Here is a 26,281-nt window from a genome sequence, read left to right on the forward strand (position 1 = left end):
TTTGTCGGGTCGATTACATCATTATTTCATTTATGACAGGGTCAGTCGGTTATATTTATGCCACTTGTGTTACTTAAACCTCTTGACTTGCTGACTGTGTATATTGTCCATTGTCATGTCATTAAACAATGCCACATATTAATTTGTTTACTCATTGTTCATTATATAGCTTTACTTAAACGAGATATTTTCCCGTCGACTGTTCACCACTTCCATCTCTTTTGATAAACCCTTACTTGCTTTCGTCTCATCAAACCTCAAATATTGATCCCATATTCATCCAAGTCAATGTGCACTTCCAAGGAATCTTTGCAAAATACCTCATACGCTATACCGGAGGGATTACTGATAGGTTGTCGGACATTGATTTCGCAGGCATGGACAAGACCGTTATTATGAGTTTATCGAAAGGTTCACTGGAGAAAAGTGCGAGAAGCTCTATTACTGCCAACCAGATATTGATTTTCCCAAAAGTTTGACCTTAATTTCCAATGAGATGGATTATGCCGATTTTATAGCAATAACTTATGAATGTGGTGTTATACTCCCTATGTATGTAGACCATGTTGGTAATAGTAACATGCAAGAATGGTTGGATGAACACAAAGAAGAGGTTGTTAACAACATAGTGGAAGAAGTGATTGATGGTGCATGACTAATTAAGGAAATTGAGACAGGCCATTTGGATGAGGATGAGGGTGAAGATGAAGATGAGGATGACCATGGGGCTGAAGATGTGGATGCTGATGAAGATAAGGATGGCTATATGTGAGAATGCATGTTTGGGTGAGCCTTTAGAAGAAACCATGGATGAAAATGAAGATGTTTATCCTGAGTTGCCAAATATTTTCAATGAAAAGATGCATTGGAAGGAGCAGGAACCTGTGTTAGGTATGAGGTTTGAAAGTCCTAAACAATTGAAACACATGCTTTGTAACTATGTTGTTGCAAATGGTTATCAATTATGTTTTGTGAAAAATGATAGTAGATGGTTGCTAGCCAAAAGTTATGATGGAAAATGTACATTTAGGGTTTGAGGTTCATAGACGAGTGATGATAAGTCTTTCCAAATCAAGTCTCTTATTAGTGACCATAACTGTGCAAAGAATTTCAACTTCGGATCAGTTGTCATGTATAAATGGATGGGAACCCACTTTACCCAACACTTTTTTAACAATCAAAAGATGAGTGTCAGATTACTTAGAGAGGAGGTGAAAACCACTTTTGGCATTGTTGTGAGTATGAGTCCATGTAGGAGAGCCAAGAAGTATGCATTGAGTCTATTTGAAGGCACGGTTGCAGAAAATTATGCTAGAATATGGTCATACTGTAAGGATATTAAAAGATCAAATCTTGGATCCACTGTTAAAATTTATGTGGATGCAATGCCTGATGGTAAGAATTACTTCAGCAAGATTTACATATGCTTTGATGCACTCAAATAAGGGTGTAGGGGAGGGTGTAGAAGGATCATTAACTTGGATGGTTGTTTCATGAAAAGTTTTTCTAGTGTGAGTTGCTTTGTGCTGCTGTTAGGGATGCTAACAATGGAATAATCCCAATTGCTTGGGCAGTTGTTTGTGTGGAAAACAAGGAGAATTGGAAATGGTTCATTGAAAATCTTTTTGAAGATTTGCAGTGTTGGAATGAAGGAAGTGGTTTGGTTTTAATTTCTGATCAACGCAAGGTATGTTTCTAAAATATTAAACATAGTATAATAAATATTTACATTTTTAACTTCACCTATTCCTGGTACATATGCAGGGTTTGGTTGAGGCAGTCAAAGAAGTATTCCCAATAGCAGAACATAGGCAGTGTGCTAGGCATATATATGCCAATTTTAGAAAGAAGTTTAGTGGAGTCAAGTTTAAAAATTTGTTTTGGAGAGCAAGCAAGGCAAAAAATGCAGCACATTTTAACATAGTCATGAAAGAGATTGAAAAGTTGAATCCTAAAGCCGTTAACCATCTTATGGATAAAGATCCAAAGACTTGGTCTCTAGTTTTTTTTAGAGTTCACAATTCATCTTGTGAATCTATGGAGAATGGCTTTTCAGAGAGCTTTAATAGTGTGATTTTGGATGCTAGGAAGAAACCTATTATCATCATGTTAGAGGACATTCGTATATATGTGATGCAAAGGATAGTGAGTATGAAACTAATAGGTCAAGGATGGAATCGTTATTCTGTTTGTCCAAACATCAGAACAAGATTGAGTATTCTCCAATATGACCAAAGGTTTGCACACTTATTTATTCATACATGCCTTACCTCTCTCAACACTAAACATTTGCATTACATTATGCAGGTATTGGCAGGTTGTGTCTTGTGGGGGTATGAAGTTTGAAAGAAGGAAAATGGATGAGTCGTATATTGTTGATGTCACAAATAAGGAATGCAATTGCAGGTTATGGCAACTAAATGGGTATGGTTGTGTTCATTCTGTAGCTACATTAGCATATTTAAACATCATACCTGATGGGCTATATGTAGACCCATTGTACCTGGGAGCCTTCTTCAATAATACCTACAAACAGTCCATTAGTGGCATGAATGGGATGGACATGTGGCCTTCTACAGACTTTATACCTCCATTGCCTCCATTAAAAAGAAGAATGCCAAGCAGGCCAACCATGAAAAGAATAAGAGATGCTTGTGAAAGGTCTGGAAAACACATGGTTTCAAAGGCAGGGTAAAAGGTTTCTTGTGACATATGCAAACAGAAAGGGCACAACAAGACCACTTGCACTCAAGTGCTAAGGCCTCCTAAAACTAATGTCACAAAGAAACAAAAGATCATGCAAACACAAGAGTCAGTGAATATGCAAGGGGGTGGAGAAGATGCTGTTATGGGTGATGTAGTTGAGCCATAAGCTGAGGAAGTTATGAGGGTAAACAAATTTAAGCAAGTGATGATTGTTAATGAAGCTAAGGAACTGGGCAGGGTTAATCAAGTTGTTGGGCATGTGTATACTACACGTCAACCAAGCAAGAGGAAAAAGTCTGAGAGAATTCTTAAACTAAAACTTGCTAAAATAGTTGAAGGTGAAGGTAGTAGTGTTGGATCGCCAATGGAGTTAGATTAATTATAGTTTTAATTATGTGTTTGTTATGTGGATTGAACAAGGGAATTTATGTTTGTTATATTCATGTATGTTATACTAATCTTAACATTTGATATTTGGATTCATGTATGTATTTACATTATGTATGATCTTATTTATATTAGTGTGTACGGGGTACTTTAGTCATTACAAATATTTAAACATGTAGAGGTAGTTTAGTTATTTGAGATACTTAGGGCATGTTAATGTTAGTTTAGGGGTACTTTAGTCATTCAAATACGTTAATCCAATAGGTGTATGTTATTTCAAGTAATTAATAAAGTAGGGGTATTTTAGTCAATCAAAGAAGTTACCATTAGGGGTATTATTGTCATTTAATTAATTACACAAATAGAGGTATTTCAGTCATTATTTTTAGGGATATTTCCGTCATTATTTTTTTTATGTTACTTAACCCATTAGGGGTATTTCAGTCATTATTTTTTATGTGACTTAACCCATTAGGGGTATTTTAGTCATTACTTTTTTATTTGACTTAACCCATTAGGGGTATTTCATTTCTTCCTGGCAATTATCCAAGTGGGCAACCACAAAAACAACAAAAAAGAACTTTTCCATTATTTTCCATTTCTGGGTTATAGACAACGACAAATTTGGGTATTACATGCCTCATGTATTAGATTCTTCTTTTCTGACCCATGTACCCAACATAAACATTGGGGTTTATTTTTTGTTTGTTAAAAAGGTTTGACTTTGTCATGTGGTCCTAGGAAGAATATCAACAAAAAATCTAGGTATTACTTAATGACACATGCACATTTAGAGCTATAACAAGAACATTTTAACTTAACCAACATTTCATTCATGGGTTTGTGTTACATCTTTACATCAATTACACAAGTTAAAATAGGATTTGTACCTGCATCTAACATACGACGACCATCGCCTATGATTACCATCAAAAAACAGATCATCACAGCAACATGATCACAAAAACACTAACCACGACCACCAAATACTACTACGAGAAACAAAAACACAAGGAACAAAACACCATACAATTAAGGACATTAAACCAGATGCACATCAAAACAAAATACCAACACATGATAGAAATGTCTTAATCTAAAGTTCTTCAGTCATTTTAAGAACTTGTAGGTTAACACCCCCACGACAGCAACATCAAAAACCCCAACAACCCATTTGAATTTGTTGCACTTGTTTTTACCCAAGAAGATTGTAACATCCTGATTCCCATGTATCCTATGTTAAGTTTTTATATTGAATTTATGAGGGGAACTCGGCGAGTAGGCGCTCTGACTCACCGAGTGGGATCGCGCATTCTTGGTCTGATTTAATGAAGGACTAGGCGAGTTCATGAGTGGACTCGGCGAGTCCACGCTGTTTAATGAAACCATAAATTCTCGGGTTTGGGACCTATCTAAGGACCCTTATAGCCACGATTTGCGGCTACCGGACCCTTGACAGAAACCCTAATAGTGCCTGAGCGTTTAAGAGAGAGAAAAAGCCATTATTGGACCTTTGTGGGTTTGTTTTGCAAGAAGAAGTTGATTCCAGCTTAGAGGAGGCCAAGGAGGTTGCATATTTGTGGATTTCAAGCAGAGGCCATCATCTTTGAGGTAACATATCGACCCTCTTTCAGTTTTGTTAAAGAATCCATGGATCTAGGGTTTCCTATACCCTTTATTGGGTTGATTTGTTGAGAATAAGGTCCCTTATCATGTTAGACTTCAGATCTGGACCCATAGTGGTCCATAGGATGTTATTTATCTTGATTTATGTTGGGTTATGGAAGAAATGGACTTAGAGTGTTGTATTTGGGACTAAATCATCAAGTAGTGTCATTTGGACGTTGCATGAGTATCAAGTTCGAACCTTTACGTGTTTATTGAGCTTGGGGAGGTTAGATCTATGGATTAGAGGAACAGATCTGACCTCAGAGGGTCATTTGAGTTTGAGCATGGCGGCAACTCGCTGAGTCCATAAGTGGACTCGACGAGTCGAGTCGGGGTTGCCCCGCGATTCGTGTCAGGTGTAACCCGCAGAGTGGAAGGATGACTCAACGAGTCAAGAGAGGCTGAAAGGATTCAGAGAACCCGCATGGACTCGCCGAGTCGCCCATGTACACTCGACGATTCGGGTCAAAGTTTGACCATTGACTTTCGTTGACTTTAGGGTTTCGGTCAAGACTGATTCAGGAGAGTTCAGGGTAGGGTAGAATGGCCTTCTACCCAGTTGTAGAGATGAGATCAAGGGAGAGAATTCTGATCGGGATGTTATTTGAATAATAAGAGGAGGCTAAGTCGGGACGTCGAGCACGAGAGTTTATACGACTTCATTGAGGTGAGTCTTCTCACTATACTATACCTGGAAGGGTACCTATGTGCGACCGAAAGGTCTTGTATGCTATGAGATGTATGTGTTATTTGTTATGTGATATGTATGTGCTATGTATGGTATGGACCGGAAGGTCCAGATGATATGGACCGGAAGCTCAAGAGGGTACGGACCGGAAAGTCTACCGGAGTTCGGGACGGAAGTCCCCTGAGACACTCGGATCGGAAGATCCCATAGAGTTATGGTCTGGAAAGGCGTATGTGTGGTATGTGGTATTTTGGGGAACTCACTAAGCATTTATGCTTACAGTGTTGTGTGATGTGTTTCAGGTACTAGTGACGACCGCGGGAAGGCGCCAACATGATCAGTACACACACGAGGAGTTTTACATGTTATGATCTTGGGATGTAATGTTATGGGTTGTTATGTGATACAATGATATTTTTATAACTATTATGAATTAAAGATTTTTTTTTTAAAATGTGAAAAATTGTTTCGAAAATTTATGTTGTTACAAGTTGGTATCAGAGCCTTGGTTTGAGGGATTCGGGTGCATCTTTGGATGAATCTGAACTCAAACTGAGGATTTGAGAAATTTTTCTTAAAATAAACAATTTTTCTAAAAGAGTAAAAGGTTTTGAGGAAGACAGAATGGAGCAGTGTGTGTACGATCAACCAACGCCCGAATGATGGTTTCCCAAAATACCATTACACTATGTGTTATGAGATATGTTATGATATGATATGCATGCTAGAGTTGGCTAGATATTCATATTAGGACTAAAGTGGCCTGATTTTGTGATGCCTTAGCCTAGGAAGGATTGTGCTACTATGTGATGCTTGAGAGCGAGTAGGTAGCAGTGAGGGGCTGATAAGAGGTCTACCGAAGGGTAGCCTATGCTAGTGAGATATAGAGTACTTGTGATCTAGGATCCAAGGAGGAGGACTTAGGGTGAATACTGATGTGGTGTAGACGGTAGTATAAGGGCCCGTACTACCGAAGACACCGGAGTAGTGCACACTCTAAGTAAGAATTCTTTGGGTACTAAGGAACAAGTAGGGTCGAGTTATCGAGTGCGAGCATGCTCGAGCGAGTCTTTGATATTATTATGTTATATTTTAGAGACATCATGGTTGGGACACGCCACAGACTTGAGGCGAGCGGTGTGAGTGACGAGGAGCTTCGTCAGATGATCCACGATGAGGTGGCGGAGGCGATCAGGGCCGAGATTCCGGAGATGTTTGGGTCTATCAAGACCACACTGATTGAGACTTTTAAAGAGCGGTACGCCGCGATGACTGAGGCTGCTGCTGCTGATATTGAGGGATGATTCTATACGTGTTCATGTCCGGAGCATCTGAGGGTTCGATTCGCGTTGAACCAGCTTCGCTTGGGAGCGAAGGACTGGTGGAAGTTCATGACGGCAAGCTTCACAGTTGCAGAGATTTTAGAGGTGACCTGGGAGAGGTTCACCACCATATTCAGAGATGAGTATGTTCCCCTGGTGGAGAGGGAACGGTTGGTTCAAGAGTTCTTGACCCTCAAGCAGGGTACTGATTCGGTCACTGTGATTACCAGGAAGTTTCATGAGAGGGGGATGTTCTGCCCTGAGCAGGTGTCTACTGAGCAGGCACGTATGAGCCGACATTTGGGCATTCTGAGGAGAGACATTCGGGAGTTCGTGTTGAACTCGACGTACCGGACATTTGCTGAGCTCCAGGAAAATGCCCGGAAGAGGGAGATTGAGTTGGAGACTCAGGCCAGGGAGGAGGCCGAGTCTCAGAGGATGGATCGGCGGCCGACTTAGTCTCATCCGACAGCCAAGCGGACCAAGTCCGCTGATTCGAGGACTGGAGGCCAGAAAGGCCGCACTTGTGGGAAGTGCAGCAAGGGGCATGAGGGGTCTGTCGATCGGGTGCTTGCTACAAATATGGCAAGGATGGGCATATCACCAAGGATTGACCCAAGGGATTTATGGTTTGCTTTCACTGCAACCAGACTGGCTATCGGAAGGTCGAGTGTCCGCAGTTGCATCAGGGGTCAACACAGGGATCTGCGCCAGTTGCTAGGGTTACCAAGGTTTGGCCAGTGAAGGCTGAGGCACCGAAGGCTCGTGGGAGAGCTTTCCAGTTGACAACGGAGGAGGTCCGCGCAGCGCCCGATGTTGTCGCGGGTATGTATTCTTTATTTATTTTGTTGAGTTGAGTATTGTGCTTATATGATGATATGCATGGGTACTTTTCTTGTGAATTATGTACCTGCTTTGGTGTTATTTGACTCGGGTGCGAATCGGTCATTTGTTTCCTTGGCATTTAGTCAGCACATTAGTATCCGACGAGAGGCGTTGAGTCGACCTCTGCAAGTTTCTATAGCTAAAGAGCGAGCGGTGTATGCTACAGATGTGATTCGAGGATGTATGCTTGAGATCTTCGGTGTGGAGTTCCCGATAGATCTGGTCCCGATTGCGATGGGGGATGTATGTGTTATAGTGGGCATGGATTGATTGAGCCAATTTGGAGCTGTTATAGACTGTGAGTGTCAGTTAGTGACGATACGATCCCTAGTGGGGGAGTACTTACGATGTACGGCGAAGGTACCCAATGTGGGTCATCGTTTTGTTCGGCTGCTAGGGCGAGACAAAGTTTGCAGCAGGGCTGCAGCGGATTTGTAGCCTATGTGATGGACACGCGAGTGGCCGCTGGGAGGCCAAGTTCGATTGATGAGGTTCCGATAGTGTGTGAGTTCCCGGATGTTTTTCCCAAGGAACTGCCAGGTGTGCCTCCCGAGAGGCAAGTGGAGTTCCGTATCGATTTGGTTCCAGGAGCAGCGCCTATCGCCAAGGCGCCTTATCACCTTGCGCCGCCAGAGATACAGGATTTATCCTCGCGGCTTCAGGAGCTGCTAGGGAAGGGGTTTATTCAACCAAGTAGCTCACCATGGGGAGCGCCGATCCTTTTTGTCAAGAAAAAGGATGGTTCACACCAGATGTGTATTGATTACCGGGAGTTGAACAAGTTGACGGTCAAGAATCGTTATCCGTTACCGATGATCGACGATTTGTTCAATCAGTTGCAGGGAGCGTCTTGGTTTTCCAAGATTGATCTGAGGTCTGGATATCACCAGATGAGAGTGCGTGATGAGGATATCCATAAGACGGCGTTCAAGACTCGTTATGGGCATTACGAGTTCGTGGTGATGCCTTTCTGGCTCACCAATGCACCAGCAGCATTCATGGATCTCATGAAAAGGGTGTGCAGACCGATGCTGGATCGTTCGGTGATCGTGTTCATCGATGATATACTGGTATATTCGAGATCTAGAGAGCAGCATGATGAGCATTTAAGGGAGATCCTCGAAGTTTTGAGATCGGAGAGGCTTTATGCCAAATTCTCCAAGTGCGAGTTCTGGTTACGGGAGGTCCAGTTCTTGGGGCATCTCGTCAAACAGAATGGGATTTTGGTCGATCCGGCCAAGATTGAGGCAGTCATGAGGTGGGAGATGCCAAGATCGCCCACCGAGATCAGGAGCTTTTTAGGATTGGCCGGCTATTATCGGAGATTTATTAGGGATTTCTCCAAGATCGCCGTGCCACCCACCAGGTTGACTAGGAAGGGTGTTGCTTTTTCATGGGGTCCGGAGCGGCAGACCTCGTTTGAGACATTTCGCCAAAGATTATGCGAAGCCCCAGTGTTAGCTCTCCCGGAAGGGATGGAGGATTTTGCGGTGTATTGTGACGCATCAATATCGGGGTTGGGTGCGGTGCTTATGCAGAGGGGGCATGTGATAGCGTATGCATCGAGGCAGCTGAAACCTCATGAGACGAGGTATCCCACCCACGACCTGGAATTGGGGGCAGTGGTGTTCGCCCTCAAGATTTGGCGTCATTATCTATATGGTGTTCGGTGTACCATATATACGGACCACAAGAGCCTGAAGTATTTGATGGATCAGCCCAACCTAAATATGCATTAGAGGAGATGGTTGCACATGGTGAAGAATTACGATTGTGAGATCCTGTAGCACCCGGGCAAAGCCAATGTTGTAGCTGATGCGCTGAGCCGAAGGGCGGAAAGTGCCCCGATTCGAGGCACTTGTATGAGATTGTCAGTGATGAATCCGGTGTTGGACACCATTCGGGAGGCCCAAGCTGAGGCAATGAGACCGGAGAACCACAAGAGGGAGCGGGTGATTGGTCAGGTACTTGGGTTTGTTACCGATAGTCGAGGGCTGATGACCTTTCAAGGTCGGATTTGGGTGCCATATGCAGGCGGGGCACATACCATTCTGATGGAGGAGGCACATAGATCGAGATTCTCGATCTGGACCTGAAGAAAGATTATTGGTGGCCCTGTATGAAGAGGGATGTCGCGTGGTTTGTTGAGAGGTGCTTGACCTGTCGCAAGGTTAAGGCTGAGCACCAGCGTCCCCATGGCAAGTTGTAGCCGCTTGAGGTTCCCCAATGGAAGTGGGAACAAATTTCCATGGATTTCATCACCAAATTGTCGAGGACTGCGAGGGGTATCGATGCAATTTGGGTGATCGTCGACCGGCTGACAAAGAGCGTACATTTTCTTGCTATCAGTGAGAGCTTTTCTGCCGAGAGGTTGGCAAAATTTTATGTGAGGGAGGTGGTATCGATTGTGTCCGATCGAGATGTGCGTTTCACTTCCAGGTTCTGGAAGAAGTTCCACAAGGATTTGGGTATGAGGTTGCATTTCAGTACCGCCTACCACCCATAGAAGGACGAGCATGGTGTGCGGGCGATTCAGACGCTCGAGGACATGCTCCGAGCATGTGTGTTGGACTTCGGAGGAAGTAGGGACACGTATCTGCTGTTGGCTGAGTTTTCGTACAACAACAGCCACCATTCTAGTATTGGTATGCCTCCTTTCGAGCTGTTGTATGGGAGAAATTGTCGGATTTCCATTTGTTGGGGAGAGGTAGGGCAGCGTGTGATGGGTAGCACTAAAATAGTGCTTCAGACGATAGAGCAAATACAATAGGTTAGACAGAGGATACTGACGGCTCAGATTCGTCAGAAGAGTTATGCGGATCGACGGCGATCCGAGCTGGAGTTCCAGGTGGGGGACCTTGTACTCCTGAAAGTATCTCCTTGGAAAGGAGTGATCCGATTCAACAAAAGGGGCAAGCTGGGGCCCCGGTACATCGGTCCATTCAGGGTGACCGCAAGGGTGGGCAAGGTAGCATATTGGTTAGAGCTACCTGCAGAGTTGAGCCAGATTCATGACACCTTCCACGTGTCGCAGTTGTGGAAATGTATAGCCGACGAGTCGGCGGTGGTATCTTTGTAGGATATTCAGCTGGATGCGAGTTTGAATTATGCGGAAAGGCCAATTGCGATCCGGGATCGGAAGATAAAATTTCTGAGGAACAAGGAGGTGTCACTGGTGCAGGTCCAGTGGCAACATCGGAAAGGGTCCGAGCTAACCTGGAAGCTGGAGCTAGAGATGCGGGAGTAGCATCCAGATTTGTTTGTCAAGTAGGACTTCGAGGGCGAAGTCTGATTCTAGTGGGGAGAATTGTAACATCCGGATTCCTAGGTATTCTATGTTAAGTTTTTATATTGAATTTATGAGGGGAACTCGGCGAGTAGGCGCTCTGACTCACCGAGTGGGATCGCGCATTATTGGTCTGATTTAATGAAGGACCCAACGAGTTCATGAGTGGACTCGGCGAGTCCACGCTGTTTAATGAAACCATAAATTCTCGGGTTTGGGACCTATTTCAGGACCCTTATAGCCACCATTTACGGCTACCAGACCCTTGACAGAAACCCTAATAGTGCCTGAGCATTTGAGAGAGAGAAGAAGCCATTATTGGACCTTTGTGGGTTTGTTTTGCAAGAAGAAGTTTATTCCAGCTTAGAGGAGGTCAAGGAGGTTGCATATTTGTGGATTTCAAGCAGAGGGCATCATCTTTGTGGTAGCATATCGACCCTCTTTCTGTTTTGTTAAAGAATCCATGGATCTAGGGTTTCCTATACCCTTTATTGGGTTGATTTGTTGAGAATAAGGTCCCTTATCATGTTAGACTTAAGATCTGGACCCATAGTGGTCAATAGGATGTTATGTATCTTGATTTATGTTGGGTTATGGAAGAAATGGACTTAGAGTGTTGTATTTGGGACTAAATCATCAAGTAGTGTCATTTGGACGTTGCATGAGTATCAAGTTCGAACCTTTACGTGTTTATTGAGCTTGGGGAGGTTAGATCTATGGATTAGAGGAACATATCTGACCTCCGAAGGTCATTTGAGTTTGAGCATGGCGGCAACTCGCCGAGTCCATAAGTGGACTGGACGAGTCGAGTCGCGGTTGCCCCGCGATTCGTGTCAGGTGTAACCTGTAGAGTAGAAGGATGACTCGACGAGTCAATAGAGGCTGAAAGGATTCAGAGAACCCGCATGGACTCGCCGAGTCGCCCATGTGCACTCGACGAGTCGGGTCAAAGTTTGACCATTGACTTTCGTTGACTTTAGGGTTTTGGTCAAGACTGATTCAGGAGAGTTCAAGGTAGGGTAGAATGGCCTTCTACCCAGTTGTAGAGATGAGATCAAGGGAGAGAATTCTGATCGGGATGTTATTTGAATAATAAGAGGAGGCTAAGTCGGGACGTGGAGCACGAGAGTTTATACGACTTCATTGAGGTGAGTCTTCTCACTATACTATACCTGGAAGGGTACCTATGTGCGACCGGAAGGTCTTGTATGCTATGAGATGTATGTGTTATTTGTTATGTGATATGTATGTGCTATGTATGGTATGGACCGGAAGGTCGAGATGATATGGACTGGAAGGTCAAGAAGGTACGGACTGGAAGGACGATACGGGTAGGACCGGAAAGTCTACCGGAGTTCGGGACGGAAGTCCCCTGAGACACTCAGATGGGAAGATCCCATAGAGTTATGGCCTGGAAAGGCATATGTGTGGTATGTGGTATTTTGGGGAACTCACTAAGCATTTATGCTTATAGTGTTGTGTGATGTGTTTCAGGTACTAGTGACGACCGCGGGAAGGCGCCGGCATGATCAGTACACACACGAGGAGTTTTACATGTTATGATCTTGGGATGTAATGTTATGGGTTGTTATGTGATACAATGATATTTTTATAACTCTTATGAATGAAAGAATGTTTTTTTAAAATGTGAAAAATTGTTTCGAAAATTTATGTTGTTACAACGATATTGACATATGACACATGTAGTGAGTACAAATGCTTCTTCACATCAACAACCATGTTAGACAGATTGATTTGACGTGCTCTAATATCATCGAATTCATGGTTTAGGGAGTTGAAGTCTCTAGTGATGTTGTGTCGTAGTTCACGAAGGTCGTTTCCAATTTCTTCCCTCACAAGCGACACCTCCAACTATGTTTGCAACGGATTGATCGCCATGTCTTCATTGGTGACTCCGTTGGAGACATTTTCAGCCATGTGCCGATTGTAGTTGGGTGAACAACTATGATTTGGATATGATCATGAAGGCATGATTTTGGCGATTGGTATTGAAGTTAAGGGTGTAGTTAGGGTAACCAGGTTTCGAATTGTGCCATTTTAGGGCACATTCTTCAACTTTTTATACGGAGGCGCGGGGGGGGGGGGGGGGGGACAGTGTGTATGTGGCCACTATATTTCACATTCAAAAACGACGTCGTTTGGGTCATTGGACGTAAGTACAATTTGGTCATGTCATCGATGATGTGTCAAATTGGGATGACGTGGCATGGTTACCGGATATAATAAGTAATAGGTACTAAATTTCTCGGTTGAAATACACTTTGTTTCCTCATAAAGCCACTTAAAAAGTTAAGTGACTAAAGGGTAAACCCTAGAAAGTTCATAGGGCATATGTGTCATTTTCCCAATGTTAATATATATTGTCATGGTTAGAATAATATGTCGTTTAAATACGATTTGGAATATCATATATTATTATAGCTGTTGGATTAGTATCTAAGCCCGTAACTATATTTGGTATGTACTTAACCTGGTTGTGCATGGTCATTTTGGGTTGCCTTCACCAAAACAACATGATAGGATGATTTATGAATAAAGAGATTATTATGATTTATTAATATATTATATGAATAATATATTAAAGGAGAAATCATATAGTTTAATTAATATTAGACAAGAATTAATTAAGAATTAATTATGTGGCTATAAGACATTAATTAAATAACGGGGACTTAAACTGTCAAATGTGTGATAGTTAAATATTGGGTTGAGAAGGATTATGGACTAGGCATGGACGAAATTAGGGATATGTCCATCCTAATTTTGGCCATAAGGGCCCTATTCGAGAAGCTTCCTTGGATTGCTTAAGGCCTAAGTTGTCCATTAGGGTTTTGACTGAAACCCTAGCAATACCAGTATAAATAAGACCCTAGGGCATCCAATTTTCGGCCACTTGAAACCCTAGGAGTCTTGATAGCCGAAATTGTGCTATCCCGTCTCTCTCAATTAGCATCCTCTTGCTTGTAGTATTTGTAAGCCATTAAAGGAGTGACACTTGTGACTCTAAGCTCCAAGACAAGAAGATTCAAGCTTTTGAATAAGAGGTAATCATCTAGATCTGTTTTCAAATGTTAATTTCGAAATATGCATGCTAGATCTAGGGTTTATAGGTCTTGGATGAATTGCATGTACAATAGAGAAACCTAGATCCAAGCATTAGGGTTTGCATGAGCACATCGGATGTTCTTTTGGCTCAAACCATCAGTGGTATCAGAGCTTTGTTTGGTTTCTATTATATTGATGCTTTACATGCTTCATCTTTTGAAAAAATCGTTTTTCTGCCCCCTGCTCAACCTGACTCGGCGAGTCACTAGCTAAACTCGGCGAGTCAGCCCAACTCGGTGAGTCTAGTTAGTGACTCGGCGATTCAGGGAATAAGACAGAGGGATACTCAGGATTTTCTTGCTGTTTTGCTGAAGGATAATTACCACAATTGTTTTTGACTAATAAAATCCGAATTTTATTGTAAGTATATGATTATCCTTACCACAACAAAAGATAATTACCATTTAATTGAATAATAAATTCCTTATGTGATAAAATTTGATTATTTGATTTATTTGTTGAATTATCTTGTAAATAAAATAGCATAGATCAAATTTAGATAATCATTAAATTAAATGTTTAATTCAAATTATTTTCTATTTGATCCTATGTGTTTTGAAAAGTTCAAAACTTGCCCTCAAGTTTTGAAATAAAATTTTTTTAATTAAAAGTTAAATTTGAACTATTTAAATTTCAAACCCTAGAATTTTACAAGTTTAAAATTCAACATTATACTATATTTATTACAAGATTAATATATATATATATATATATATATATATATATATATATATATATATATATATATATATATATATAACTTAAATGATAGTCTTACCGTTAGTAGGCCTCATTCACAAAGCCGATCTATAAAGGGGGTATAAGGTTATGGCCTATAAAATGGCCGGGTATCCACTCTCACCCACCGCTTCCTTGATTAGTGGAGGGTCATTAGCCGAATGGGTAGGATAGGGCAACCTTTTCCTCACTAAAAGTATAATGAATTTATAAAAGTAACTAAATGTTTTACAAAATTCCCAATCTTAGTTACTTTAGGCAAAAGTGAATTGATGCAATTCCATGAAATTACACTTTGTACCCTTGCTAAGACGTTAGTGGAGCGTGTGTGGTTAACCGGAACACTAATTGGGCTCAAAGAAAAGGTGGCAAAGGGTGACTCAATGTTTGTCATAGTTCTATGGAGCGTGTGTGGTTAACCGGCACATCGAATAGGTGACTGTAATAATGAGGGCACCATGTACATTTGCATGGTTATTCACACCCGCTTTGTGATCCTCGGCATCCCAGTCACAAATTTGAGGGGCATATTGAGATTTAAACATGCCATTGAAAAGTTTAATGAATCTCAAAAGATCTAGGAATTTTCAATACATTTAAAACATAATCTCCTTTTCGTTTTTCATGGTGGAAAATTAGTGAATCGTCATTCACTTACCTTCAAATTATTTGCATGTTAGATTACGACATTCCTCTTCTAATTTATAAATAATGTTGTTGGGTCCTAGCCCTAATTTCTCATTTGGGTGTTTTATTGGGGATTCATTTCTAATCAAACTTTGTCTCTTTTCTATTTCAGATGTCGAACGTCAACAACAACGCTTCCGGCTCAAATTCCACCGACTCATTCTCACTCATGAACTTGTGTGGGAGAGTGATCTTTGACGGATCCAATTTCAATGATTGGATCCGCAACATCCGAATGGTCACTCATTACGAGGACAAAGATTATGTCCTCAATGAGAAGCTGAAGGAAATCAACATCAACACTGCCTCTGCTGAAGAGATCGCGACCTTTGAGACCCATGAGCGTGATGCTACGAAAGTCCATTGCATCATGCTGGCGACTATGACTGCAGAACTCCAGAAGTCCTATGAGGACATGTATCCCTATGAGATGCATCAAGATCTGCTGGACCGGTACCACCAGATCGCTAGACAAGAAAGGTACGAGATCATCACTTCGATGATCACTGCCAAAATGGTTAGTGGAGAGTCCCTTACCGCTCATCTGCAAAAGATGTAGAGATATGTCGATCGCCTGCTAAAGTTGAATGTGAACTTTGATGAAGAGCTAGCAATTGACATCATCCTTCATTCCTTGCCTCGTTGCTACAACCAGTTCCGCATGACCTACCACATGAATAAGGAGGAGGTCACCTTGAGCAAGCTTCAAGGCTTGTTGAGTACTGCTGAGAGCAACCTCAAAGATAAATCTGTTGCATCATCTCCAACTCCTACTGCTGCCCCGGTCTTGGAAATTAGGCAAGGGAAGGGTAAGAAGAGAAAGGCTCCCTCAAAGAGCCACCATAAGGGAAAGTCCCAAAATGGCTCCTCTTCTAGTGGAACCAAGGCCGATCCTGCTAAAACCAACTCCAACCCCAAGGAGACAGAGTGCCACTACTGCCATGAAATAGGGCATTGGAAATGAAGCTGCCCGAAATATCTGTAGGACATCAAGGATGGAAAGATCAAGCCATCATACGCAGATATTTACACTATTAAATCTAATGATTCATCACATGTTATTTCTTAGGTACTTGATACAGGATGTGGTTTTCATATTTGTTCTGATTTGCAGGGCCTAAGAAGAGATAGAGATGTGGAGCATGGGAAGATAAATTTGATCATGGAGAACAGAAGATCGTCGCTTGTCACCAAGATCGGAGTTTACTCTTTAGTGCTTAGTAGTGGATTAGGATTAGATTTAAATAACTGTTTCTATTCGCCATATGGCAAGAAACATCATTTCTTTTTATGGTTTTTATAGACAAGGTTTTAGATATTCATTTGATAATGAAAAGGGTTCTATTAATGCTTATCTTAATGGTGTTTTCTATTTTGAAGCATTACCTTGTAATGGGATATATGAAATTGTGATGGTTATAGACAATTTAGGAAATGATGTGTTGTGTATTGATTCTTCCAATGGTTTGGATAAATCATGCTTATGGAATTGTCTTCTTGGACATGTCAAAAAGAAATGCATAGCCCAACTCTAAAAGGGTGGAGTGTTGGAGTCATTCGACCTTAGGGACGATGACGTAGGCGAATCTTGTTTGCTTGGAAAGATGACCAAGTCACCCTTCACTGGCACTTGTGCGAAGGGTGAGGGTTTATTGGATCTTATACACACCGATGTGTGTGGGCCCTTTAGATCCACCACAAGGGATGCGAACCGCTTCTATGTGACTTTTACCGATGATTATAGCAGATATGGGTATATCTACTTAATCAAGCACAAATCAGAAATCTTCGAAAAGTTCAAAGAGTTTAAACAAGAAGTGGAGAATCAGTTTGGCAGGAAAATCAAGATGCTTCGATCCAATTGAGGTGGAGAGTACCTAAGTCTTGAATCCACGAGTACCTCAAGGAATGCATAATCGTTTCGCAATTAACGCCACCTAGGACACTGCAGTTGAATGGTGTGGCTGGGAGGCATAATCGAACCTTGCTAGACATGGTTCATTCCATGATGTGTCGTGATTCGCTACCTATCTCTTTCTGGGGGTATGCCTTAGAGACTGTCGCCCATATCCTTAACCTAGTCCTTATGGAGAAGGTTGCCGAAACACCTCACGAGATGTGGACAGGGAAAGCTCCCTCGTTAGCACATATCAAGGTTTGGGGTTGCGAGGATTTTGTAAGACGAGAGACTCACAACAAGCTTGAACCTCGTAATGAGCGGTGTATTTTCATCGGCTAACCACAAAAATCCTTTGGATATCTCTTCTATAGACCGAGTGATAATGTTGTCTTCGTTGCGAGGAGAGGGGTTTTCCGAGAACGAGAACTCATAAGCTAAGGGGACAGTGGGAGGTAGATCGATCTTGAAGAGATTCAAGAGTCAAGCGATGAATGGACCTTTAACGCTAGTGGTCAACCCGAGGAGGAAACTCTGGTTGAACCGATTAATAAGTCCTTACCTCTTAAACGTTCTGAAAGAGTTAGGGTTCAACCCCGGTTTTATGGTTTTCATATTACTACAGAAGGAGATACGTTCATTAGTGATTGTACACTAGTGAATTTGGATGAACCTAACAGCTACAAGGAATCCATGGAAGGCCCAGAGTCTGCAAAGTGGAAAGAGGTGATGGACAACGAGATTCAGCCTATGTATGACAACCAAGTATGGAACTTGGTTGACAATGTGCCAGGTCGTAAGACGGTCGCGTGAGAGTGGATCTTCAAGAAGAAGACCGACATGGATGGGAATGTACACACCTATAAGGCGCGATTGGTTGTGAATGGTTTCACTCAATCTCTCAGAGTTGACGATGATGAAACCTTCTCACCGGTTGCGAAGATAAAGTCTATTAGGGTGATGCTAGCCAATTGCTGCATTTCATGACTATGAGATATGGCAGATGGATGTCAAAACCGCTTTCCGTAACGGGAAGTTGGCTGAGGATGTTTACATGGCTCAGACAGAGGGTTTTGTCGATGCAAAGCATCCTAATAGAGTGTGTAAGATTAAGAAGTCCATTTATGGACTAAAACAAGCATCTCGCAGATAGATTCTTTGTTTCGATGAGAAAGTCAAAGAGTTTGGTTTTTTGCGAAGCGAGGATGAATCATGTGTATATGTCAAAGCCAGTGGGAGTATAGTTAGATTCCTCGTATTGTATGTCGATGACATACTACTCATAGGAAACGACATCCCGACGTTGCAGGAAGTCAAGTCCTCGCTTGGGAAGTGCTTCACTATGAAGGACCTCGGAGATGCTGCCTATATTCTGGGAATAAGGATAGTGGGAGACAGAAGTAAAAGACTAATAGGAGTTAGTCAGAATACTTACTTGGACAAGGTAATAAAGCATTTTAGTATGGAGAATTCTAAGAAGGGGGAGTTACCGATTCAAAGTAATGCCAAATTGAGTAAGACTCAAAGTCCGAGTATTGAATTCGAGATAGCAGAGATGAGCCGAGTACCATATGCTTCCGTAGTTTGCTCGATTATGTATGCTATGACTTGTACTCGCCCTGATGTGGCCTTCGCTTTGAGCATGGTCAGCAGATATCAAGGGAACCCTGGCAAAGCACATTGGACCGCAATCAAGAATATTCTTAAGTACCTTCGGAGGACCAAGGAATGGTTTCTAGTCCTCGGTAGGAGCGATGACTTAAGGGTGCGAGGGTATAGCGACGCCAATTTTTAGACCGACAGGGACAACTACCGTTCACAGTCGGGCTGGGTCTTTACCCTAAATGGAGGAGCAGTGACTTGGAAAAGTTCCAAGTAGGAGACCGTAGCTGATTTAGCGTGTTAATCAGAGTACATTACGGTGAGCGAAAGCGTCAAAGGAGGCAATATGGTTGAAGAACTTTATTGGAGACCTTGGAGTTGTGCCAACCATAAAGGATCCCATGGAAATTTTCTGTGATAATGAATGAGCGGTTGCCTTGACCAAGGAACCGAGGGATCATGGCAGATCTCGACATATCGACAGGAAATATCATTTTATTCGACATCGGATGGAAGAGGGACTCCTCGTAGTGAAGAGGATATCGTCGAAGAATAAGCCAGCGGATCCACTTACAAAGGGATTGTGCAGGGTTAAGCACTTGCTGCACGCTAGGAGCATCGGGCTGAAGGACGATATTAGTTTAGATTAGATAGTTTCGAAACATGTAATAGATAAATGTAATTGACATTTGATGATTAAATATAGGAGTATTATTTATAAGTAAAGTTACCGTCTTATGTTAATTATTTACCTATTGTTTCACTTTGCATGTTTTGACTTCCTGAATAATAAGATTATCCGAACGTTCTACAGTCGCTCATACTTTGGGAGTAGGTATGAAAGAATATTGTCATGAATTGGTGTGTAGATTGTCTAAAGTGTATTAGACATAGCAAAGGTTTGCTGCAACGTTCATGAGTGCTTATGAATTTGATTTGAGCATTGGATTAAACTCGCGCTTGCTGGTATCACTTCATGGAATTTATCACGAGTGATCGCAAGACAATACTATCATATGGTCTTAAAACCTAGATATATGGTTTATCATTTACGAGTTGTTTGTGCATTGATAATGCGTAAACGCATCAGTAACATGATGTTATAAAACACATTGTTGTGCATGATTTGATGAGTGAATGACAAATGCATATAAGTCGAAGTTTATCTGTTCCTTTTATCCTAAGAGGGTAAAAGCCATATATGGGCCCCTCAATGATTTGGTTTGACTTATGTGTCGGGACCGGTCAGGACTGAATTGATGTGTTCAATTAAGTTCTATGTCAGACGAATCAGAGATTGAGAAACAAACTGTTGGACAATAAGTATGACTATGTTCCATGTAATTGTCCACACAATATCTAGAATAGAGGACTATACGATCCCTTATCTGAAGGACAAGTTACTGATAAGATCAGAGTTCAACAACATCTTTGAGAGCTACGATTGCTAATCGGATTGTACTTACATTTGTAGTTACTAGACTTAACCAAGTGGGAGACTGTTGGATTAGTGTCTAAGCCCGTAACTATATTTGGTATGTACTTGACCCGGTTGTGCATGGTCCTTTTGAGTTGCCTTCACCAAAGCAACATGATAGGATGATTTATGAACAGAGAGGTTATTATGGTTTATTAATATATTATATGAATAATATATTAAAGGAGAAATCATATAGTTTAATTAATATTTGACAAGAATTAATTAAGAATTAATTTTGTGGCTAAAATACATTAATTAAATAACGGGGACTTAAACTGTCAAATGTGTGATAGTTGAATATTGGGCTGAGAAGGCTTATGGACTAGGCATGGACAAAATTAGGGATGTGCCCATCCTAATTTCGGCCATAAGGGCCCTATTCCAGAAGCTTTCTTGGATAGCTTAAGGCCTAAGCTGTCAATTAGGGTTTTGACTGAAACCCTAGCAGTACCAGTATAAATAAGACCCTAGGGCATCCAATTTTTGGCCTCTTGAAACCCTAGGAGTCTTCATAGCCGAAATTGTGCCATCCCCTCTCTCTCAATTAGCATCCTCTTGCTTGTGGTGTTTGTAAGCCATTAGAGGAGTGACACTTGTGAGTTGTGACTCTAAGCTCCAAGACAAGAAGATTCAAGCTTTTGAATAAGAGGTAATCATCTAGATCTGTTTTCATATATTAATTTCGAAATATGCATGCTAGATCTAGGGTTTATAAGTCTTGGATGCATTGCATGTATAATAGAGAAACCTAAATCCAAGCATTAGGGTTTGCATGATCACATAGGATGTTTTTTTGGCTCAAACCCATCAATAACTATATTGTTATAAATTCTTTTCCAATCATAAATGGTTAGATAAAGATTCTCTCAGGCTTCTTCTTTGGATCAATAAAGATTGTCAATATTGTTTTAAACTTTGCAAAATCGTGATCATAAAATCGGATTGAGTTTGGAAGATTATGTGAAAATGAACTAGTATTTTAATTGTTTCGCAAAGGCCTTATTTGTGCAATACCCATTATAAGTTGATGATGATTAAGACATTAATGATGGAATCAACTTTAATTTTTTAAGCATGAACCATAATTTTTGTAGTTCCAAACCACAAAAACTAAGTAGAAAAATCTTAAGTTAAAAGAAACAAGATCATCGTGATCATATACAACTAAAAACATAAGATCACAAATGACCAACATTAGTGTCATGATGTCTACCTATTTTGAGATCAATGAGTGAAGTGATGATGCTCAATAAAATTTCTTGTGACCTGAAATGCTCGGTTTCAAGTTGAACACATGAAAATTTGATGCTAGACTATATAGGAAATAATAAAGAGATGAGATCGAATAAGAGTACGATCTTTAGATCATAGTTAGGATCCTAAAATCCCACTATGTTTCGAATAGATTCTAGTATGATTGAGATTGTATTTCTTTCGCAAGAACTTAAGATCGTAATATCTTAACATAAAAATCGTGATTTAACAACCATGGAATTAATAAACTCATGGATACCCTTCCAATCCAAAATGGGTAAAAAAAAATTATATCTTAATCTCTTTCATGAATGCCCTTCCTAACTATAGTAATATATGATTTTTAGATCATATTTAAATGATATAGTTTTCTAACCATATAAATATATTTGATTCTTTATTCATTTTAGGGGTGAACGAACAAATACAAAATGATCTAAAATAAACTGATATTTTTTTTTTGAATACTTTCAAGAGTTTGTTACCTCTTGATAACATCTTTTAGTTCACATATTTGTTTTGAACATTTTAAATAGTATGTACTCCTTTTTTACACTAAACTAAAAATTAAACTAATAAACTTTTTATAGGACGTCACTACGGTATTTTTTAACACTTGAAATAGTTTGTTGACAACAACCAACCCCATTAGACTATAAATAGTTTGTTACGAAAATCTGACATTAGACTATTTCTATTGTTGACAAGAACCAACCCCATAGTTCCTTAAAATATATTTTTTCTTTCCGCTATATACACACCCTTCTCAAATCAAATTTTATCAACTTCGTTAACAACTTAAACTAACAAACTTTTAAATTTTAATGATTATAAAATAACAAAAATATGTCAATATTGGTCTTTATTTATAAAAGTAAAATTAACAATTTTTTATGAGAATAAACTATAATTATTGACTAAATAAGTTTAATTGATAAAATTTCATTACACTATTATAAAATCATAAAATAATAATAATAATAATAATAATAATAATAATAATAATAATAATAATAATAATAATTTTAATTAAAAATATAAATGTTGAGTAAAGTTTAGAAATTGAGAGGTGACTTTGCCAAAATAGAAAAACCCATGTGTAACTCTTATTTACGCCACTAAACTATATTAAGACTAATAATATTAATTTATTATGTGTCTAGTGTTAAATTGGCAACATAAAAGCTACTTGGTAAGGATGAGACCAACCAAAGTTTAAATGAGGCAAATAAGAACTGGATGGACCAAATGTGTTAGGTTGACAAACATTATCCTCATACGCCTGACATTTAGGTCTCTCATTGTTCTTGCATTCAGTTAACTATTTCAGCACTTACATATTTTATTCGGAATGCTTGGTACTTCAATATTTTTGGTTTATTTTGTAGGCATTTTGGATCTTGGGGCATTGAAGGCGAGCAAGGAGCAAGAAGCTTGGAGCATTGGAGCATGGAGAGAAGATGAATCGAGTGTGCCGTAAAGAAGACCTTGAAGACATAACTTGAGTTGTTGCATTTTATCATAGCAAAGGACAACGTTTGCAACGCAGTCTGTGTCACACAGACATGGGTCATGTTGGTCCTTTTCATCTTATATTTGAGCAACATGACTCGGAGTGAAGGTAGACCGAAGCGCGATCAAAGTTTGAAGACTTATTGGAGATTTTGCAAAACACATGGTCAAAACACATGACTATGCTAAAAATGCTTGACCATGCTAAAAAACGCATGACCTTGAGTTAGGCACGTGAGGAGTTAATAAAATAAGGGAAATCAACATTTTTTTAAGAGAGAATGATTTTTGGAGCAACTTCTGGCAATTTTGGGAGATTTTTGGGAGTTCTTGAAGGCTACTAATCATTGCAAACATTTTTTTTATTTCCATTTGTAAGAATTAAACACTTCCATCTTGTTGGTTGATCTATTCTTAGCCATGTGCAACTAAGAAACCCTAATTTCTAGTTCTTGTTCAAAGCATGTTGATTATTTGGCTTGAATCATATGACTTGATATTTGGTTTCTGATTCTATTCTAGTGGTTATTATCTTGTTTAAACTAGAACCTTTGAAATTGATTTGTGTTTGATTGGCCACTTATATATATTGAATTCTTGTGTAGTTAATTAACTTTTAGGACACCTAATCGTTATAGTGGGAGTTGGGACTCCTACCTTCCCCTAGCTAAGTTCTCTTACAACAAATGTTATCACTCCAATATTGGTGCGCCTCCTTTTGAGCTTCTTTATGGGAGGAAGTGTTGTACCCTGGTTTGTTGGGGGGGGGGGGGGGGGGAGGTCGGTCACAGGGTTATGGGAAGGACCGAGATGGTCCTTCAAATGGGAGGAAGTGTTGTACCCTGATAGACGTTGATTCAAGTTGGAGTTCCAAGTCGTCAATATGGTTTTACTAAAGGTATCATCGTGGAAGGGTGTAATACGCTTCATGAATTGGGGCAAGTTGGGTCGCCGATTTATCTGGCCGTTTCGAGTAGTGCCAGGGTAGGCAGAGTGGCCGATCAGCTGCATCTGCCAGAGAACCTCAGTCAGATTCACAACACCTTTCATGTTTCTCAGCTATGTAAGTCTGTAGCTAATGATTCGGTCGTGGTTCCATTGGACGATATTCAGTTTGATGTGCACCTGAAGTATGTTGAGAGAGGCCATTCTAGATAGGAAGACGAAGGCCTTATGCAACAAGGTGGTCCCATTAGTCAAAGTTCAGTGGCAGCAGCGGAAGGGTTCCGAATGTACTTGGGGTGGCAGAGATGTGAGAGTACTACCCTGAGTTATTCACAACATCAGACTTTGAGGACGAAGTCTAATTCAATTGGGGAATATTTATTACACCCAAACATCATGTATTTTCCTTTTTTACCCAAAAGTATAATTATGTTGCAAAATTGGTCCTTACACCAAGCGTACTTGGGGCGTACGCTTGGCGTAGCTTATTAAAGTGGGTCGCGTGTGCATGTGAGTACGATGGGCGTACTCATGAGTACGTTGGGCATACATAGCAGGTGAGCAAAACCTAATTTTTAGGGTTTGAGCACTATTTAAACATCCTTATCTCTCAAAACCCTTTCCACTTTCAACCTTCATCCTTTCAAATCGTCTCTTGAAAACCCTAATCCATTATGTGAGCTTATTGAGCTTGAGAATGTATTTTTGTGCTCTTGGAGGAAGAAAAACGAAGTGGAATCATCTTGGAAACTTCAAGCAATTGTAGATCTGGAACTTTCACCTTGCAAGCAACCCGCAGAAGGTATAAAGTTAGAAACTTGATGAATGTTTCCTTAGATCTTGATAAGATCTTAACTTTTATGCATTATGGTCCCATAGTCTTGGTATTCATGAGTATGGCTTACTCTAGGCCATAAGAGCTGTCCTTTCAGATGTTTTTTGAGTAGCAGGATCCATAAAAATGTGATCTTGGTCCCTTTCTTCCATCCATGCAAGAGTTATGATGCTTTGGTTTGTGTATTAAGTTAGAGTTTTGGAATTTGGACTCCTTCACGCCATGGAAAGTTATAAAATTGGAAACTTTATGACTTAAAATGTTATTTGGGATTAGATTTGAGCTTTGGACGTGAGATCTTAATGGAATAAGCACTTAATGAAGGAAAATGGAACTGGTCGAGTACGCTGGGTGTACCTTGTAGTACGCAGAGCCTACCAGGCTGGAGCCTCGTAATAAGGAAGGGGTCCACTACGTTGAGCGTAGTGACTGAGTACGCTGAGCGTACTCAGTATGTGTTGACCTCCTTTGACTTTTGAATTTTTGACGTTGACTTTGACCAAGAATTTGACAAAGTTTGACTTAGGGGCATTTTGGGTAATTTGAGAAATAGTTTGAAATTAGGTCATTGTTTGTTGTATAGGTGACTTGTAGAGTTGGCATTTGGAGCAACATTCATTTCTGCTATCTTTTAGACTATGAGGTGAGATTTCCTTAATGTACTAGTTGGTTGAAGGCACCAATGCTGACCTACTGGATTATGTATCATGGTATCCTGGATTGATGTTATGATGGTTATATGATAGGCTGGTAGATCTGTATGATTACCTGAGTTCACTGATTATGTGTTAGACTGGTAGATCTGTATGATTACCTATACTTGCTAGTTATTGATTGTTATGATGGAAAATGTAGGTTACAAAAAGTCTATGCACTAAGCGGAAAAACATTTAACAATTAAATGATTACCTATGAAGGATCTATGTCTTTCACTTAAAGGCAACATACTATGAACTATCAAAAATGTAAAACTTCTTATTTAAATCTGAATTCACAAGATGAAATACATACCTTACTGATTGTTTAAACAAACAATCAAGAAACCATTTTGTTGATCTTTTGGAAGCAATCACCACATGCGTCGTGCCTCTAATGGTTCTTACCCAACACAAGCAAGAAGAATATTGAGGATAGAGGGGAAGGAGATCAAGATTTTGGCCTAAATCTTCTAAGGTATGAGTGGTCGCAAATCATAGCCCTACAAGTAGGGGTGTTAACAGGGCGGTTCGGCTGGGATAGTAATAAAATTGTGAAGCATGACCG

General features: G+C 40.4%; 1 protein-coding gene across 1 annotated transcript; it reads left to right on the forward strand.

Moving 5' to 3' along the window:
• The first annotated feature begins 722 nt into the window (after positions 1 to 722).
• LOC145051134 (uncharacterized) lies at positions 723 to 2,872 on the forward strand. The gene is made up of 6 exons (XM_078999264.1): positions 723 to 898; positions 1,256 to 1,364; positions 1,511 to 1,687; positions 1,765 to 2,237; positions 2,308 to 2,677; positions 2,723 to 2,872. Exons 1-6 carry the CDS (start codon positions 723 to 725, stop codon positions 2,870 to 2,872), a joined length of 1,455 nt encoding a protein of 484 aa, XP_078855390.1.
• The last annotated feature ends 23,409 nt before the right edge of the window (positions 2,873 to 26,281 follow it).

The sequence above is a fragment of the Lactuca serriola genome, chromosome 5, assembly GCF_051521515.1.
Source record: "Lactuca serriola cultivar US96UC23 chromosome 5, Lser_US96UC23_V15, whole genome shotgun sequence".
NCBI lineage: Eukaryota > Viridiplantae > Streptophyta > Magnoliopsida > Asterales > Asteraceae > Lactuca > Lactuca serriola.